Source organism: Morus notabilis, unplaced genomic scaffold (assembly GCF_000414095.1).
Source record: "Morus notabilis unplaced genomic scaffold, ASM41409v2 Scaffold40, whole genome shotgun sequence".
Classification (NCBI taxonomy): Eukaryota; Viridiplantae; Streptophyta; class Magnoliopsida; order Rosales; family Moraceae; genus Morus; species Morus notabilis.
The window spans coordinates 74,454-94,685 of record NW_010367845.1 but is presented as its reverse complement, the minus strand read 5'-3'; the positions used below and the strand labels follow the sequence as shown (position 1 = coordinate 94,685).

Here is a 20,232-nt window from a genome sequence, read left to right as displayed (position 1 = left end):
ATATTTTATTTTATTATTTTGGAAATTTTCTGAGATTTCAAGGACTTTCAATTATAAGATCACCCAAAGACCAAAAAAGTTCATGAAAAAAAAAGGGCTAGTTTACTGTTCGGTCAATATACAAGTGCCCGTCCCTTCCTACACTCAAAGAAACAAACAAGACTGCATTTCCATTATAAATCAACACAAGAGGTTAAACATCGTCAACTAATCTTCCAAATTAGGTTAATTGCTTCTCCCAGATTGTCTCCACCTGTGACTAACTTTCTTACTAATTATAAAGTCATGATTGAAAACTTCCTCTCTAGTCACATTAATCTTCTTCTCACACAAATTAAATTAATCACAAAAACAAATTAAAAGCGTATATATATGTCTCTTTCTTAATCCTTCTTTTAACCTCCTTCGAAAAATGACAAGTACCCCCTCGTTGTCGTTACTGTTTTCCCCTACAATATTACCTACATCATCACCAGCTCCTTGTAATAAGGGTTGGACTTTGAAATTTTGCCCCCTATTCAAACTACATTTTAAATTTATAAACAAGCTAATTATACACGTATTCATTCATTCTAGAACTGAGAAAATAATTTTTTTACGAAAAAAAAAATGCTCTTGAAAATGAAGTTTTCTTTATATGTTTCTGAATCATCAAGCAATAGAGTTTTCACTCCCTTTTTTGTTTGTCAGAGACGAAAGACAATGTTTATGACCAGAGACCAAGTCATTGTCAAGTATAAGCATCTAGGATATATATATATATATATATGTATGTATATAATATAATCTATATTACAAATTTAGCATCATCAACAACAACTAATTAATTAACTGACATGATCTTATTGGATATTTTCTAGATTCAAATCTTGTAGAGTTCATCATCTCACTATTTTCCAAGTATATGACATGATCTACTAGTAAAGACACCATTGTTTGGTTAATAGCTTATGGACTTATATTTCAATGACACCCCCAAAAAATTATATATATTTGTATATATATATATAATATATGTGCAAGATGAATTTAGTATTTTTGTAGATTGAGAAGGGAACAAAAGAAAGCTTATAATTAGTTATCTGGTAATCATCTACACACGTGCAATGGCCCCCATATGCAACCTGGGTGTCGGCTTGACTGGTCTATAGAAGAACACATTTTAGCCATTTTCCAGCAATTTTGTTTCTTCTTTCTTTTAATATTACCAACCAAAATATTGTCCTCATGACGAACTCTCTTTAAAAATATTGCAAGAGATTATATAATATAGTATATATAGTTCTTTTCTATCTGGGAAAAGCAAACGTACGTTTTTTGTCTTAAATAATAATAACTCAAGTTTTTGGCTGATTCTTGCTTAATTAACCTAACGTATGTGTCCCAAGAAAATGAGAAAACCGAAAAAGAAAGGACAAAAAATAAAAAATGTAAAGTATCACCTAATATAACTGCGGTAGTAGATCATTCTCAAACACTAACTGATCAGAAATAAAAAAAAATTACATTAGATCTGTCTCGTTCACTTCGCAGATTTAAATTTTCAATTTAAGTTGAGATGTGACATTTTCTGAGAGCTTTTCACTGTAACAGAAAAAGTTAAATGTGACATTTTCTGAGAACTTTTTACTGTAAAAATCTAAAACTGAACATTCGAATCCATAAAATAAACAAGACTATAATATACGTCAACAAGTTATTTTTCTTGTGTCTTTATATGAAACCTAAAAAAATAAAAAAATAAAAAGACATTGGGTGCTAATTAAGTAATAATTTGTAAGGTTATTATTGACCATAGTCTTGTAAGTTTCCTAGTTCACTCACTGACATATTTGGCTGGCACGCCATTCCACAAGAAAAATTATGAATTAAAAAAAATTATAAATATAGAAGAGAGCATGACTCTAGTTTTATCGTTTTGCTAAAGTTCTTGGTGGTGATGACGTGGAGGTGGCTCCAGTGGGACCCGCAGGGTCTAAATGCATGTTAAAAATGAAAGCGGCATTCGTGCGGCGTGTCAACATCATAATTGAGATGCTTGCTTGCATTATCATTTGGGGTCCCCTTTTCCTATTGGGCACGTGCACTGCACCGCCAATCCCTAGGAATATTTAAAATATATTTTGTCGGCTGTTCCTCCACTTTTGTCTTCTTTTGTTCATCCATCTTCTTTCATTTTTCTTCTTGACCGTCAAAATTCAACAGGGAGTATATAAGATTAAAAAAGATAAATTACTCATAGTTTTTTATTTTTAATTGTTAAATTTATATTAAAAATTATTTATTATACATATTTTTTAAATCTAATCTTATTTTAATTAGATTTAACGTTTAAACCCTATTTACTATTGTTTCAAAGTTTTAATATATCTTTTTATCTTTTGTCCTTTTTTTGGTTTTTTTTACGTGAGATCCTCTCTTAACTTTACAAGTTTGATAAAAAGGTAAAGCCAATTATTCTCTAGTTCTTGTTGAGAAATAGATTTAGTTGAACATACTATCTCCAAATAGAACCAAATTAGACATGTCATGTTGGATTTTAAAGGAAGAAATGTATGAATTAGGGGTTTATGAATCGAAAAACTTTGAAATTTGGAATTGTATTTAGAAGGTTATGAATGTCAATTTTAGATGGATGAATTGGCTGTGCCCAATGCCCAGAAGAGGGAGGATCTTTGGGGGTTTTTTTTTTTTTTTTTTTTTTTTTCTCTTTTCAATTTTGCCTTCCAATAAGGAGGAATTGTATTGAGGACCTTGCTGAGGTTTTTCTTTGAGTTATGGTGGGTTCTTAATTTAAAACTGTGTAACAATTAATTATTTTTATTTCATATTCTACGATATAATTCTTTTTTATTACTCCACCAATTAATAAGCAATGTTCTTGTAAAGCATTCTATAGCTCGAGGTAAGTTAGAATCTTATTCTATACAAATATAAACATTAAATTCATTAAAAGAAAATAAACCACTAAAATGCTATTAAAATAGTGGGCTGGAATTTCGATTAAAATTCTATCTAATAATTCGAAGGAAATTGGATAATTCGTGGTTCAAGTTTTTTTTTTTTTTTTTTTTTTTTTTTCCTTCTTTGTAAATGAAAGATAACAAGATATCCCAAAAGTTTTTTTTTTCTTTTTTTTTAATTAATTAGCGCTTCAACTCTGAACCTAGCTTTAGAACTTAAGGAACTAAAAGTTATAAATTAATAAGAGCTTGAGTTGTTATTAAAAATGATCTCAGAATCTAAACCTCTTTTCTTCCAATTAAGAGTCAAATACTTCGTGTTATAGGCTTGCATGTTATATATAGATTCCACTAATTATAGGAGGTGGCACCAAATGATTGGTTTAATTCTGCAAAACAATCCCAAGTAATAAAAAGTTGAGCCTGTTCAATGAATACTGAAAGGTCCAAAAGTAAAAAATAAATAATAAATAATAAATAAAAGTGAAAGTAAAAAAGTGGTTCATCAGCAGATTTAAAACCTCTTTAGACTTATGATATATTGAAGAAAAATATTGCTCAGGGGGTTGGAGTACGATTATAAGATATAAATAGGATAACACTTTCATAGTCGATTTTTGTTTGTGTCAGAAAATTAGTAATAAACAAGAATCTAATTGCTTAGAAAATTATGTACACATATCTAATCCTGACCTTATTTTTAATTGATTATTTTGCAGTATTATAATTGTTTACCGTACATTTTTAGCACATGCGTTGCACTTCTCACCACTGTATAAATATTTAAGACAGTGATAAAAAATGGTGGCATTGAGCATTATTCATGTATATGAACAATAAGACGAACGCATATATATATATACACGCAGTACCATATCTTGCATTTAACTAATTGATATTTTCTTTTAATAAAATAAGTAAGAATTTAAAAAAAAAAAAAAAAAAAAAAAAAAAAAAAAAAAAAAAACCTAATTGAGTACTTGACTAATTAGTTATAGAAAGAATAATTAAGGTTAAGAATGAGATAAAGGGAATTATTTGTGCGGGTTCAACTTGGATTAATTAGCTTTTTGCATTCATTTAAGCGTAATACACGTCCCGGAAATCTCTTTGTATAGAAACAACCATTGGTGTTAATATTTTAGAATAGTACTTTATCATACTTAATCTTAGTCTTTTTTTTTTTTTTTTTTTGAAAAGAGTAATCTAAGTCTATTTTAGTCAGGCTACATGTGTTTATGTTTTTTGAAAAGATTAACCAAGTACTGTTCACAGTAAGATGAATTAATCGCTAGAAAGGACGAGTCCAAGCAATCGGCAACTCTATTGCCTTCTTTATTTTACATCTACTATATATATATATATATATATATATATACACACACACACACACACATAACAAATTGGCAGTACTAAACTTAATCTCTAAAACTTCACTATAAGTTTTTTCTGGTTTTCGACATAATGCACATCTTGTTGAATATGACGCATGCAAATGGACTGGCTTTAGATTTTTTATTTAATTTTTTTTTTTTCTGAGGACCGGGACTGCCTTAAAAAGTGCACTTAAATTTTCCTTTTAAAAGTATATACAGAAAGGATATATACAGATTGGGGGGTTTTTTGTTGTGTCCTCTTTAAAAGCAAAATTACTCGGACCATTCTCTATACTATTATTGTCCAAAGGTAGAATATATTTCAAGAATCTCTTTTATAAGCATGCCTTCTTGTCTCCAAAATCTTTCTACTTCCTTTTGTAATTCCCTTGCTCAAAGTGGCCAACAAGTACAACCTAGTGGAAGTCATTATCCATTTCTGCGATAATGGCTGCCAATGAGGTCCATGCCATGCACAAACTCCTCTTCATCAGACGTCCAATACCATTCATGATCATCATATATATATATATATATATATATATATAGGCTCCTTTATTTCCCATGCTAATTGTAACGATACGTGTAACACTGCAATTGGGAAATGATTTCAGGTTTTGTTGTTTTTTTTTTTTTTTGATAATTACTTTAGGTTATAAACAGTGCATTTCTACACACAGATTATCAGTATTTCAAAAATAATATGTATTATATAGTATAGGGATTATGCTATTGCAATTTGTATACATACATATATACAAATATTGTTGGCATTGCATGTTTGAGAATTTTGGACAAAGTGGCCTACATAATCACTAGAAAGGATGAGAAGCAACTCACATATATATTGTCAAATCAAGTTGTATTTACGAATACTAAATATATCTTAGCATTCATCACACCCTGTCTACACAAAACAATACATATAGTTTGCCATTAATAACAAAAGTGTGTGTATATATATATGTATGTATATATGTTTCTTGGTTGTACGATGAACTTATATATGTAGTGAAAAGATGAACTTAATTGAAAAGAGGCAAAAGAACAAAAAAAAAAAAAGGGAAAGAAATAGTTGGAGTGTCATTATTGAGTTTGGGATGTGGGACCAAAATGCACAACTTTGAGAGGTCTACATGTTGGCAGCTATGGGTGACAGACGAAAGTGATTAGTGATAAGATAAATATAATATTAATTAATGCCTATTTATACAGTACTATTGCTCGACAAACCGTGACCTGCAAAGCTTAAACAAATTAAAAGATTAGAAAAGAGAAGTACTAGTATAGTACTGTTACTCTTTTTTGTCCCTCTCTAATTATACTATATATCATCTTAGCGGTTCACTTGGTTTAGTGCTGTGTGTTGTACTGTTGTATTCCAGTGTCACTATCTTTTGTTTCATTCAATTAATTTTTGGAATATATGCCTTTCTTTTCTTTCCCTGAGTTCTATTAATGGTTTCTTTACGTTTTTTATTACCTGTCCTTAATCACTATTATGATTCCAACAATCACTATGTCAAGTAATACACATTGTCAGCAATAAGTAAGTACAATTAACCAAATGAGCTGATTAATTAATTAATATAATCTGACTAGCTGAACCTTTTTATTGCGTACTGTTTAATAAATACTAATTGCATCCCTCAATTTCATAATTTAGAGGGAACAAATTAAGATGTTCCCCTAAAGCTTCTTAGACTTAATTTAGTCAAGCCAGCTGGATAGATAAAGAATATAAGTTTTTGACCTGACCTTCTTATGAATCAGTATTTCATTGTGACATAGGTAATGCACCTTATAAAACTAAAACGAGTAGGAGATTAATTAGTAGCGTACCTCGCATAATTACAAGATTAAATTGTCTAAATTAGATGGTTAAAACTTAAATTCATATCTAATATTACTATTTTGATAGGGTGTGGGGTCAATGACTCCTAGCTACTTTACTAACAAAAAATAAAACTAACAGCATTCAAATCTTAATAAATTTATACACACTTACGCACCCAACCATAGCCTCAACTAGAATCTGATCCTATATTTTGAAGATGATCAAAATGGATTCTATATAATCTTCATTTTTTTCCCTCGAGATTTACTTTATTGGAGCTGTCATCTTGTCTTTCTTTCTTTTATTTTTATTTATTTATTTTTAATTCTAAGTTAACTATTTCTTATGTTTATTCTTTGAAAGTCAAGCAAATATATATGGTTTCATTCCCAATTGGCCTATTTTAGTTCAACAACAACAAAAAAATGTAAGATTATCATTACCGATGAGCAAATTATTAATAAATTGTCTTCTTTTCAAAATTCAATATAAAATATAATTCCTTCAATGTTCCAAATAGAAATCTTCAAAATGCTTCCAAGATTCCCAAGAAACCTCACTAGCTTTAGAAATATTAATCATGCGCGCATATGGATAATCTTGGACTGACAAGGTGAAACATTACTTCTCAAAGGTTCACAGTACTTCACATTAAATTTCTGTGCCTAATTTTACATTTTTGGCAGGTCTATGAAATGGAAGGTTTTTCTTCTTGTTATATGAAAGGAGATTAAAAGTTATCCTTTAAGAATCTAGACAAATAAACAATAACTAAATGGTTAGTAAGTCAAGTAATTAAGAATATTAGAAGAATCGTGATTTCGAAAAGAAAAAAGAACCACCTAGTTAAGATTGGAAGGGGGAAAAAAAAGTTATATATATACTGCACGATTTACATCTTTTCCATATGACTATATTCATATGGTAATAATTTAGCCCCACATTCTTCTGGATTCAGGTAGCTAGATTAAATGTAGCTGCAGTTATCACGTATATATATATATATATATATATATATAGGGGCTAAATATATTTATTTAATGTTTAAGAATGAGCACATAAAACCAATCATCAAGCAAACACAAAATTGGGTTTGGTTTGTGTTATAGTTCTTTTGTCGTATAACAATATCGAATGGGAATCTAATTTCAAATCATCAAAAACATTTAAGATGGATGGTGAGAGGGTTTTGTCCGCTTATAAAAGGGGAAAAAAATAATGAAATCTGTACCCCATTAAGGGAACCTAACGTAATTAAGTATTCAATTATATGATCTATCATCCTCCTTCTTGTAATTATAAACATGGTGATAAACTCATAATTGCACAAAGCATAGAGAACAAAAAACTCACACACAAAAGAAAAGAAAAGAAAAGAAAAGGAAAAAAAAAAAAAAAAACTCCCAGAACAATTAATTTCATCAATTCATCAAGATGACAGGTTCTGGTTCTCCTTGTGGAGCCTGCAAATTCTTGAGAAGAAAATGTGTTAGTGGTTGTATATTTGCACCTTATTTCTGCCATGAACAGGGAGCGACCCATTTTGCAGCTATTCATAAGGTTTTCGGTGCAAGCAATGTGTCAAAGCTACTGTCTCACCTGCCGGTGACTGACCGTTGCGAAGCGGCGGTCACGATCTCTTATGAAGCTCAGGCGAGACTTCAAGATCCGATCTATGGCTGTGTTTCTCATATTTTTGCTCTTCAGCAACAGGTTTAGTGTATACTTTTTTTAACCCTCAAAGTACTTACAGTTAAAGAATGGAAAAAACCTAGTAAATTTTTCACTTTACCATTTAGTTTCAATTGCCTTAATCAATCCTTTTGGTTTAATGTTTAATTGAACTCTTGGCAGGTTGTTAACCTACAAGCACAATTAGCTTCTCTCAAGGAGTTACAAGGAGCTCAAAGCTTTACCAATGCCTCTGGAACAGTAAACCCTAATGGAAAATTCTGCGGAAAAGTTCTTTCTCAGCATCCTCGGCAAGATTTCCACGGTTGGCTTGATTTACAAAGTTCAAACACAACGCCCCAGTTCACATCAAACTTGAGCCATGAAAATAGGGTTGTGAATCCAAGCCCTGTGGGGAATAATTACGCCGAATATTCACTAATCCCGGACGAGAATGTCTCGTATGGCAGCTTTGAAGAGGCCAATTCCTTTTCCATGTCTTCTCTTGAGATTCAACCAAACAACAGGCAATTATGGGCTTTCCATGATTCCGATGAGCTTCAATCAATGGCTTTTGGCTATCTTTAGAATTCGTGGAAAGGGACTTATGATCATATTCATGCGTGAGTGCAAGATATCATGATCGATCGGTCGAAGACGACCTTTTCCAATTTTTAATTGCTGTTGATCATGAATGCCCTGAAACATGCACTTTTCTTGCTGCTATAAATAAAAGCTAGGAACCCTAGAAATGTTTATACAAGTCATGGAAACCCTATATAAATTAGTCCACCCTACAGGTTTTCTCTAGTGTAATCTCTCAAAAGGAGGGTAGATTAATTTTAATACTGTAATTCTCTGACTGCAGAGTAATCTGTTTTTTTGATTGAGCAGCTATATATATATAGTTCTTTTTGTCAATGAACCCTACCTACTGACTCTAAAAAATCTTTCATAGCCGAAAAAAAGGGAAAAAAAACAGGTGTTTTCCAATTCCTTTCATCGTCGACCTATTGATGTGTTGCATTGACAAATATTTGATCATCTTCTCTTTAATGAAATCTAGGTATAATGATATATGCATGAGCCTTATAATTAAGCAAATGATCATATACTAATTAATTATAAGATCAATTCCTTTAAATGAGATTTCAGAGCATGGTTCGGTGCATGCAGGTTTGCTTGTGGACTGTGTTTTTAGCCCTGCTAACTTAATTAGCTTTTCTCAACAAATAAAAATATAATTAGATTAATAAAACGCTTCAATACTAGATGATGAAATTGTACGGTGTATGATCATCAGCAAACATGTAAGGAACGATATTGGGGAGGTATATTTAAACTTGAATGTATAAATAGATATATATATATATATATATGTATGTATATACATATTTGCCTTTCTATACGTGTATACATTTATACATAGCTTACATTCATTTATACTGTAGTTATTGATTAAAAGTAAACCCTTTTTTTATGTGATTGATTCAAGGAAAACCTCTTTCAAGCACCATTTTTGTTGTTTATTTTTCTAATTAGTTAATTTAGTCTATCTTCTCTTACGATAAAATTCTATATTGATTGAGTGCTTTCATATACTTTGACGTTGTTCTTGCCTGAAGATCAATGAATTTGCGCTCTTTTACATATATGAGGTAATTGACTCTTGATATTATACATATTCTATATATACAGGTGTGCGTGTAATTAAACTAAAAACTTCTTGTTGCGAAAATTACTTTCACAAGAACATTGATCTTTAGTGGAAATATTTATCACTAATGATATTGTAAAGTCTTTTGATTACACTAATTTATTGCAAAATTCATTATGAAGAAATATTCATTACACACACACACACACAAACACATATATACATGCGCTGATTGTGGTTTTTGGCCAGATTATATCTCATAACATTGTTGAGACTTTTTTATTCAAGTTCATGATCTACTGCAACGCAGAAATGTAGCTGTCGTATCTGATGATGTTATAATCCAGCGAACTAGGTTATGACTTTAGTATATATAAACATCTCTACTCAAATAGATTATATTCAGTAGTGCTACTTTTAATTGCTTGAATGTCACAGTACAAATTAACATATAAGTATATATCACCCTGTCTTCATGTCTATTATATTTCATATATTGCTCACTAATACGACACTAGTGTTTCATTAGTTGAAATTAATTTGTCTTAGATTCATGATAGAAATAATTTCAGGTGGGCTCTTATTAGATTGTTTTCAACGTAGAAGTGGAACAAAGCCATCTAATTAAGATCACAATCATGTAGTTAAAGGTTGAAGTTTCTAATTCACTTAATTTGCATTGTATCATATATGTATCCAGATCTTAGTCGTACAGATTGGTGAAGAAATGTATAAATATAGTGGTAATCAGATTACAAAGAATAGGATGCTCAACATTTTGAGAGACATATTAATTGGAAAAGCATAAGTAGTAAAGGAATTATATATATTGATAAGCGGGTGATCGATTACAAAATGTTCTTGTGTTGACATTAATTATCGGGATGAGTACAGCACAAAGGTTTTGAGTTGAATTTGGCCATGAAATTGGGTAGCTTTACTATAAAGAAATAGTTGTTTTTGCCAATAATAAAGTTCTTACTTTCTGTCTGGGGTGTCGACAATTGAGCAATATTATATTCAATTCTTTCGAAAGAGAATATGCTTTTCTGTGAGTAATATGGAAGTTCAATCTTTATTGGTCATGACTCATGAATAATATTGTCTTTGCCCGGTGGAGCATTGTATGTTCTTGGAAATCAGTTGTACTCTTCCGTCTCTATATATATAATTTGTTGCCACTTTTCATTGCCTTGAAATAATGATACTAAATTCAAGGTTGAATATGCACACATGAAGCAAAGTAAAACAACCCTACTAACAATTACAATAAAGGTCCTTCTAAAGTAAGGCCTATTATAGATGGTGTACGGTTTTGATCTTAAGTCTAGTTAAAATCACATTAAAATTAAAAAATATGTAAAATGTATAATTTTTGACACTTATATGACAGTCGAAAAATAAATAACTATTGATGGTTTATTTTTTATGTCGTAAAAATCTCCTTACAATAATAAACCTACAGTTATTTTCAAGGTAGAGAAAGAGAGAATTACATCAATAACCGGTAACTATCTATAATTTATATATTCGTCTACTTTTCTCTTCTCCTAGCTAAGTTGTAAACGGTAGCTATCTCTAGCTAGTTTATATTCATCTACTTTTTTTTTTTCCCTAACTAAAGTTAGAATTCCTTTTTTTTAAGGAAATTTATTTAAAGATGTCGGCCATGTTTGGAATTGATTCCCTTTTTTACGTTTTTCGAGAAAGAAAAAATAAAAACGTTTTCAAAATGGCATTTGGCGCAATACAGACAAAAAAGGGAAATAAAAATGATTTTTTGGTTTAGTGTAAAATGAGAGAAAAATGAAAAATAACGTTTAATCATTTTTCATTTTTTGTTTTTGTTTTCTCTTTTCTCGAGCAGAAAGAAAGACATTAATGGGTTTTTTTACACTGAAAATAATGTCTTGATAAAACTACTAAACGCATTTTTAAAAATAATTTCTGTCTGAAATTGAAAACGTTTTCATTTTCATTTTTATACAAAAAATAAAATCATTTTGAAATGAGTTCCAAACGCGCCGTCGTTTTTTTCTTTTGAAATACGAGCATGCAACTCCAAAAAAGGCTAAGAAAAAATACTTTTTAAATTTGGAATAGATTCGTTTGTAATGCAAAGGGAAAAAAATAAACTTATTCATTTCAGGGTAGAACTATTAATACAAATGAAACGTTTTTTTTTTTTTTTTTTCCTCTTTTAACTTCTACTCACTATTATATTCTACTCAGTCGTATGTCGCTATTCATTTCTTTTCCTTCTTGCTAAGCAGCTGAAAGAGAGTAGCAGCCTAACAGGTGATGGGAGCGGAAAGTAACCAAAACAGGCCCGTGTGGGTTGGGTTCTTAATTATTCTCCTATGGATATAGACGAGACAAAAGCCCATTAATAGCCCAATATAGCAAATAGGGTGTTTGAGTGTACACAAATTCCTAGTTTTTAAGCATAGTTACTCATGTGGGCTTAAAATTTTTAACAATATTTGAGTGAAAATATTTCTCTAAATTTCCCCAGGTAATGTTTCGGGCACCAAATTACTTATCATGGTAATGTGCGTTTCCTTATTATAATATAATAGTAAATCATATACAAGTTTAGTATGCATATTTCATTTAATTAATTAAATATTAATGTTTATTGTCACATGATCATTTAATATCTAAAGTTGATCAACAAGTTGATGCGCTTGCATTATTCTGTATGCATTCATGATGTTAAATTTCAATGATAAAGTGAAGTAAATTTTTACATTTTAGTAAAATATACTCGTCAATTTGTTGATTCAGCGAATCAAAAACGAAAATTAGGAGACAAATCTTACACAAAAAACACCATTCGATAATTTTTATAAATCAATATCATCGGTAAGTAGTGTCATCAAAAAAAAAAAAAAAACTATCTTTGATTTATTACTATTTTTTTTCCTTTAAAGGAGTTTTGTTACTGGGAATTGTTAAATTAAAACCCAAAGACATCGATGGTGGTTGAATGTAACCTTTATTAACATTGAGTGGACGGAATCATAATACAACTTTAGTGAACCATACAAAAGACATAAAAGCTTCCTAAAGCATACAAAAACACTCTATTTGGTCATTTTCAGACAAGACACGGCACAAAGCTCAATGATTTGAAATCATATTAGACCAAGATATTAAAAGTGCTGCAATGACCAAACTTCTTTTTTTTTTTTTTTTTTTTTTTTTTCCTTTTTTTTTTTTTTTTTTTTTTTTTTTTGCCATTTTATCTTTATCTTTTCATTTCATATATATTACTCTTGCACTATGTTTTAGTAAGAGTGACAGTTAGTTTGTAGATATAAAAGTCCCATCTGGCACGTCACTAATCCCAATGATCTGATTGGCTCGCATTGCACGTGTGCGTGTGTACACATATTCATCAGTCAAGTTTTGTTTTATCTTTTGCAAACCCCATGAAAAAAATAATAATAATTGGGTCCCTAATCCTGCTTAATTTTCCTTTACAGTCTGCTTTCCTTTAAATTTCCAACTCTTTAATTTCCTTTACTCTTTATTATTATTTTTTTATCTAAATTATTGCCTAATTTTCATTAAAGAAAAGGCGAATAATTTTTTGTTTAGAGGAAAAATGCCAATAAAAAAAAATTAGCTTGTACAAAAGTTTATTGGGGTTGTTATTTTGCAATAAAACTCAGAAAAAGTTTAAACTCAAGTTACAACTTTATTTAAGTTCACGTTCTTTTAAGTTTCAACTTTATTCAACTTTACTCAACTTTATTCAAGTTACAACTTCAACTCAAGTTATAACTCAAATTCAACTCAAAAATTACACTCAAGTTACATTCCAAAAGAATAACCTCCTAAATTTCGTACCCTTTAAGAGAAAAAGAAGCATCTGTGACAGTTTTCAAACCCATGCAATTTCATGTCTTTAAGAGGAAAACTTTGGCAAATACCCTTTCTTTGAATACTTGCAAATTGATCGCCCTAACTTTTATAACTATTTTAGAGGTATACCACTATACCAGAGTTGATCAACACTTTCTTGTCTTCTTTTTTTGGTTCTTATTTCCACTTTTTGGCGACATCTTTTTCTCTCCTTGAACTCACATTCAACTAATGATCACTCATTACTCATTTAACAAATGGTTCTTTGGAATAATTATTTCTTTTTAAACTAGGTGCAACTGATGGAGTACTCCAATGGGGAATGTACATATAATATATAAAAATTAATTCTTAAATTTTATACCATTTCTTTTTTTTTTTTTTTTAATCTCTCTTCTCTCCAAATTGTGATTGTTTAATGCCAAAGAGCTGGAATAGACGAAGTGTGAAAGTGGTTACAAGCCGCTTGACCAAACTAGTTATATAGAATAAGTTTTCGTGCCACTGTCATGGGCTCCAAGAACATGGAATTAAATATTTCAATGTGGCTTGACTGAGGATATTTATTCTCCCATTCTTTTTTTTTTCTCATTTTTTTATCCAAGGTATAAAAATATATATAAGATTGTTCAAGACTCCAAATGGGCAAAAGTCTTCATGTGGAGATATCGATGTCACCCAGGTAGCAGATCATATAGTCCAATAGAAGTAAATTAACCAAAATTAGTCATCTAGCTAGCAAATGAGCTGTATTCATCTTATACGGATTCAAATCACCTGTTTAATTACAGCTCATTTGGTATATGAGTTCAAACTAAAATTTAAATTAAGATTCTTGATTATGATTTTTGATATTTTTTTGTAAGAAAAAACACTGTAGTAGAACTAAAAATCATGAGTTTGCACTACATTACCTTAGTGTTTCTCATGTTGTCTAACCAATCAAATCATGAGACGCCATTCAAAAAGTTTAAAATACTTTTAACTGATATTCTCATGCAAAAAATGCTTGAATCAATTAAATGTCATTAAAAATAAGGTAAATTAGTCACCATTTGGGATACTAAAAATTGAACAGATAATTTGAATCCATCTTATAAGGATCAATATGCAGTTGAAAACTTATTCTTTGGGTAATTAATTATTTGCGTAATTTAATTATTAGTATCAATCTATATATTGATAAGTTTGAACGGCATGCAACAAAACGAATAGTATACAGTACTGTTGTTCGTAAGATTACTATATGAGGTTTAAGTACAAGTGTTGTCAAGAAGATAAATTATTATGATCGGCATTTTTACTTCAAAACCATGCCAATAATGCTGTAATTTCATGTCCTGTTATTTTTGGTTTGCCAATGATGTTGTAATATCTTGTCCCATACTTCTTTCATTTTTGGTCGTTTTCTACTATTGTAAATAAATTATTGATTGCATGCAGTACCATAACACATTAATTGGAGCTACAAAATGACTCAAACTAGCATATATATAGCATATTACACATAACATATATATATATATAGTTCTCGGTGTGTTTATTAACATTAATGAATTAATCTGAAAGATGATCTTATGATGAATGGATTCACTTGCGTACGTGCAATGAATTGATGAATTTAAGTTGTCTGGATCGTGGAGAAAAGAGAATGTTTTGAAAGATTCTGAGGGGAACAAATAAGGATGATTTCGATATTTATTATTTACTGATGCAAATTAGTAAGAAACAAGCCTAATTTATTTCAGGCAATTAAATTATAAATTTATCAATTTTCTTAGGAGAGGAAGAACCGAACGACTAGCTTCATCAATTGTATATATGATGAAATATGCAAATTAGGGACTAACTAATGATGTAGTCCTGTGTATCCAATCAAGGGAACATTTTGTCTACATATAGGAATACAAAATCATAGTTAATAATATATAAGAATTCAATTAGACTACTAATGTTAGGTGAACCTACTAATTAGGACATAAACCCCAAACAGGTGGGGTCCATTAAGTACTCACCACCTCTTGCCGTGTTTGCTTTGAGCAATAATGATAGCATTCACTTCTTCATATCGCAAATCCCCATTTCTGTAAAATATTTCAAAGCAAAAAATCATCATGTCAACCTAGCTAGCTAGGGGGATGTATCCCTCTGAAAGGGCACATTATTAATCTTGTGGCTTAAGGATATTATCAAAGAAAATCTACGTGCCCTAAAAAGATTCCACGTATGACTTTTTTTGGTTTTGGTTTTGGTTGAGTAAATAATAGAGGGCTCTCAAGTGAATTTAATTAATTTTGTATTAGTTTATTAGTGTTACCAATAATAACGTCAAGTTAAAAGCACGAGTGCAATTTATTTTTAATTAATTCATGATAAGGACATGCAATGAGACCAATCATGCATATGTTGCTTAAGATTAAGTAAATTGAAGGTTAATTAATTAGACTAAGTCTTGGGATTCTCCTTCAAAATTGTCAAGCTAGGCTAGCCTAACTTACTTCTCTCGAACTTATCATAATTGCATGGACATTTCACACCTGAAATTAGCTATTTTTCTCTAACTTGATAGGACAATTACTATAAACAAATCAAGATAATTAACCGGCCCAGATTCCAAGTTTTACTTTTAGAAATGTCAAACATATATATATATATATATATATAGTGCTCTCTGTTATTGTGACTGAGTAAAAACTATATTATCGTTTTAAGTAAAATAAGGTATTAACTCGCATGTACACCTTACTAGCACCACTATGTGCCAAAAGATACATAATAAATCTAGAACTACCTTCATAAAAAAGATGAATAATATCCCAATATTTTATTTCTAATCAGAAAGAGAGGTAACAGTTAAGTTTTGATTTAACAAGAAGAAAACGCCTACTTTTGACTCATGGAGTTGCTGTAATTTTCCTTGGAGAGATGATCATATATGGCTATAGCTAGCTAGGCTCTCGGTTATGTACATTCATCTGGGCGCACAACTCATCATGCTAATCATCAATCACGCATATGATCATGATTAGGATGGTGATGATGATCATGATCGTGATTCAGTAGCTAGCTAATTATCAAGTTAGTTCCTCATCATTCTGAAGGCCAAAGCTTGAAGCTCACCCAAGTCACCGTTATAATTAGGTCTCTTCCTAGAAGTACAAGCTTGAACCAAGAAATCCTCCGATGATATTGATGATCTGCCGGCGCTTTGTATCTCCCGATGAGCGTTCATGATCATCGCATCATGAATATTGTTGTTGTTGTTGAGGTCCACCGACTCCAGTGAGCTCTGAGGCGAAATGGGGTTCATATTGTTGCAGTAATTTTGATATTGGCTTGGAAAGTTATTATTAGCCGCTGAATTAACATCGTTGACGTTAAGATTTATTCCTGGCCATTGATTCTCTAGGCTTCGTGAATGATCAATGAGGTTTTGAGCAAGTTGAGCTTTTGCTTGCATCAGTTGGGATTGCAGAAAAAAAAAAAAAAAAAAAAAAAAAAAAAAAAAAAAAACGGAGAATGAGAGAAGAAATAAGAATTGTTTCCCAATTGCGCCTATAACAACAAAATTCTACTTCTTTCTATAGCAATTATCTTGACCAGATCACATGTTAATGTTGCTAACTTATAAAGCGGGAAATAGATCAGAAGAAGAGAATTTAAGAAGAAGGGTTTATTAGACCATTAGGACAAAGGACACTAATTGGTAGAAGTAGACTTCTAAAAATTTTCAAAACCTAATAATGAAAATTTTCTCCATAACCCAAAAAAAAAAACCCTACTGAGAATTAGCTACATATGTTTTGAGTTTAGGAAGAAAATTGGAACACGACAAAACACAACATTATTAAAAAAATAAAAAATAAAAGTTTCTAGCTCCAATTAATTGAGAAATATAAGTTAAACCTGTTGTTGAAGGGCAAAAATGTGAGCGACACAACCATAAACGGGGTCTCTAATCCTGGCTTGAGCTTCATAGGCAATAGTGACAACAGCCTCGCAGCGATCAGGAACCGGTACGTGCAACAACAGCTTGGACACATTACTGGCGCCAAACACCTTGTGAATGGCGGCGAACCGTGCGGGTCCTTGCTCCGAGCAGAAGTACGGGGCGAATATGCAATCCGACGCGCACTTCCGCCGCAGGAACTTGCATGCCCCGCACGGAGATCCCGTTCCACCACTCCCCGACGACGCCATGGAAATCTGATCACTACGTATTATGTGGATGATCAGAAGTAGTACTAGATAGAATGAAGCGAGGGGGGGGAAAAAAAAGAGTACTAGATAGAGATGTAAGAAAGTGTGTTATGTCTATGTGATAAAAAATAAAAAAAATAAAAAAAAAATTGATGTGTTGAGGCACACGAGCACACTAGGAAATGGTGCACCCAAAAAAAAAAAAAAAGTTGAAGGAGGCTAAGTTTTGTGACTTTTGTCTATGGAGGGAATATGGGAGTGGCAAGTGACTAGGCTATTATATGGAAAGTGGGGCAAATCCATTGAAGTTAAGGAGCATAAAATATGGGGGGTTCTTATAAGGGCAAATGCGAGCCAAAAGTAAAAGAAGAATGGGGAACATGGAAGGCCCTTCGTGTAGTGTTCATAGGGAACATTTTTTTAATGGTTTAGACCGACTTTAAATGTTGTTTAATTATATACAATGCAATGCTTCATGGGTTTGATTTTGAATTCTCTTCTTCTTTTTTATTTCTTTTTTTTTTTTTTCCTTTTTTGTTTGCTAATATGTAATAAGTTTGGTTTTGGGTTTGGAGGGGAGGATGTGTTATATTTTCCGCCGAACGCCGCACCTGGGAACTGGTGTTATTTGTCGCCTTGTGTGGAGGAGTTGTTTGGGTGCCCTCCGTTGGTAAAACGCCCACCGACAACCACTATCAATTCAGACACCTTAAGCATAGTTTATGAAACATTTATAATGTGCTCAACAGGACAATTTTGGATGATCAGCTGCTGATTAAAATAATTAATTAGTAACATAAATTAAAGCCAATTGATATTGCTATGATTTTATTTGTTTATTTGGGAAATACCACCTGATGGTCCAAACCCATCTTCAGGGGTTAGCAAATTGATTTAATTAATTTGTGACAAGTTTGAGGTACCCCCATCAGCTGCAAGAGCATAAAAATGGGGTTAGATAAAGTAATGAAGCTAGTTAGTCTTTTAATTTTCGAGATTAAGATACCTTTATCTTTTAATATAGGGGAAGTTAAGGTAGACTCCATTTATAACATAAGACAAAGGATAAACAACTTAAAAGGTGGCAACAAAATTGCGTTACTTTTAAATGAGGCCATCATTTTCACAAAGCAACATCAGCACATTGCACTTGAAATGAAAATATTTGTACCCTTTTCACCAGTGACCTCAACAAGAAGCGTGATAAGATTTTTGGTCCAAAAAATCGTATTAAATAATATCAATGGCCGTTGCCTCTAATCAATGGTCTTTCTGCAGAGATTTAGTCAATCTTTTGGCCGTGTTTAGAATTTATCCCGTTTTTATTTTTCATGTTTTTCAAGAAAGAAAAAATAAAAACGTTTTTAAAACAGCGTTTGACACAATAAAGACAAAAACGGAAATGAAAACGATTTTTTAGTTTAGTATAAAATGAGAGAGAAATGAAAAACGACTTTTAGTCGTTTTTCAGTTTTTTGTTTTTCGTTTTCTCCTCTCTGGAGCAGAGAGAGAGAGACATTGATGGATTTTTTTATACTGAAAATAATCTCTTGATAAAACTACCAAACACATTTTTAAAAATAATTTCTGTCTGAGATTGAAAACGTTTTCATTTTCATTTTATACAAAAAATAAAATCATTTTAAAACGAGTTACAAACGCGCCCTTTAATTCTTCCTTGGCGATTGACGTAACGCCAATATAATATGGCCTCACTTTAACAGAAGCCCATGTTTCAAAATTAATTGCACTGCAATTGATAAAACTACCAAACACATTTTTAAAAATAATTTATGTCTGAGATTAAAAACGTTTTCATTTTCATTTTATACAAAAAATAAAATCATTTTAAAACGAGTTACAAACGCGCCCTTTAATTCTTCCTTGGCGATTGACGTAACGCCAATATAATATGACCTCACTTTAACAGAAGCCCATGTTTCAAAATTAATTGCACTGCAATATTCATGCATAGTGAAAGTTTATCATGGTTCAAGTGCAACCAAAAATGGTATGATTACCGGCTTGGCCTAAAGGGAAATTCACGCTCATCATAAGGTATAGAGTTTAAACTCAAATTTTAAAAATAATAATAATAAAAAATTAAAAAACCGATGATGGTGCTACTCCTTAGGGTTTCTGGAAGATACATGGATGAAAAGCGAAAGAGATAGGAAAATATAAAACCGACGGTAACGTAAAAACTAGAAGATGACAAAGAGAAACTAAAACTGAATGAAGGAGGTCGTCATCCTAACAAAGGAAAATGGCTGTTTGCAACAAAAAGTCGCATTCCCCATGTCATGGTTTTTTTTATAAGCTTAAAGCTACGCCGCTAAAGATCACTCTCAACGCTCGTATAAAAAGGTGGCAACAAAACCCCTTCAAAAAACAGAGAGAAAAACGCCAACCCCGTGAATGAACGACAACAATTAAAAGGGCACCACACAACTATTACATACTTCTCTTTCTTCATCCCACTTGCATTTATTTTGAAGTCAATCTAAAGATCACTCTCCCCATGCTCATATAAAAGGTGGCAACAAAACCCCTTTAGAAAACAGAGAGAAAAAACAACAATTACCACTTACCTATTTAACCCAACATCAAATACCATTGTATCATGGTGAAATCCGCCCACTTTTTGCTATTGGAACC

At 31.4% G+C, this 20,232-nt stretch overlaps 2 protein-coding genes across 2 annotated transcripts; one reads left to right on the top strand and one right to left on the bottom strand.

Moving 5' to 3' along the window:
* The first annotated feature begins 7,610 nt into the window (after positions 1-7,610).
* Positions 7,611-8,435, top strand: LOC21393096 (LOB domain-containing protein 29). Its single transcript, XM_010113592.1, has 2 exons — positions 7,611-7,889; positions 8,031-8,435. The coding sequence occupies exons 1-2, from the start codon at positions 7,611-7,613 to the stop codon at positions 8,433-8,435; spliced, it is 684 nt and encodes a 227-aa protein (XP_010111894.1).
* Positions 8,436-16,453: 8,018 nt separating this feature from the next.
* Positions 16,454-17,574, bottom strand: LOC21393095 (LOB domain-containing protein 16). Its single transcript, XM_024175731.1, has 2 exons — positions 17,280-17,574; positions 16,454-16,857 (listed from the first exon to the last, which is right to left on the bottom strand). The coding sequence occupies exons 1-2, from the start codon at positions 17,572-17,574 to the stop codon at positions 16,454-16,456; spliced, it is 699 nt and encodes a 232-aa protein (XP_024031499.1).
* Positions 17,575-20,232: the final 2,658 nt, after the last annotated feature.

Bases quoted from the DNA above. Each gene is read 5' to 3' on its own strand.
- LOC21393096 (XM_010113592.1), top strand. From the start codon at position 7,611: ATGACAGGTTCTGGTTCTCCTTGTGGAGCCTGCAAATTCTTGAGAAGA. The intron at 7,890-8,030 runs GTTTAGTGTATA...AACTCTTGGCAG, and splicing joins TTTTTGCTCTTCAGCAACAG to GTTGTTAACCTACAAGCACA.
- LOC21393095 (XM_024175731.1), bottom strand. From the start codon at position 17,574: ATGGCGTCGTCGGGGAGTGGTGGAACGGGATCTCCGTGCGGGGCATGC. The intron at 16,858-17,279 runs TTTAACTTATAT...TTTTTTTTTTTT, and splicing joins TTTTGCCCTTCAACAACAGG to TTTTTTTTCTGCAATCCCAA.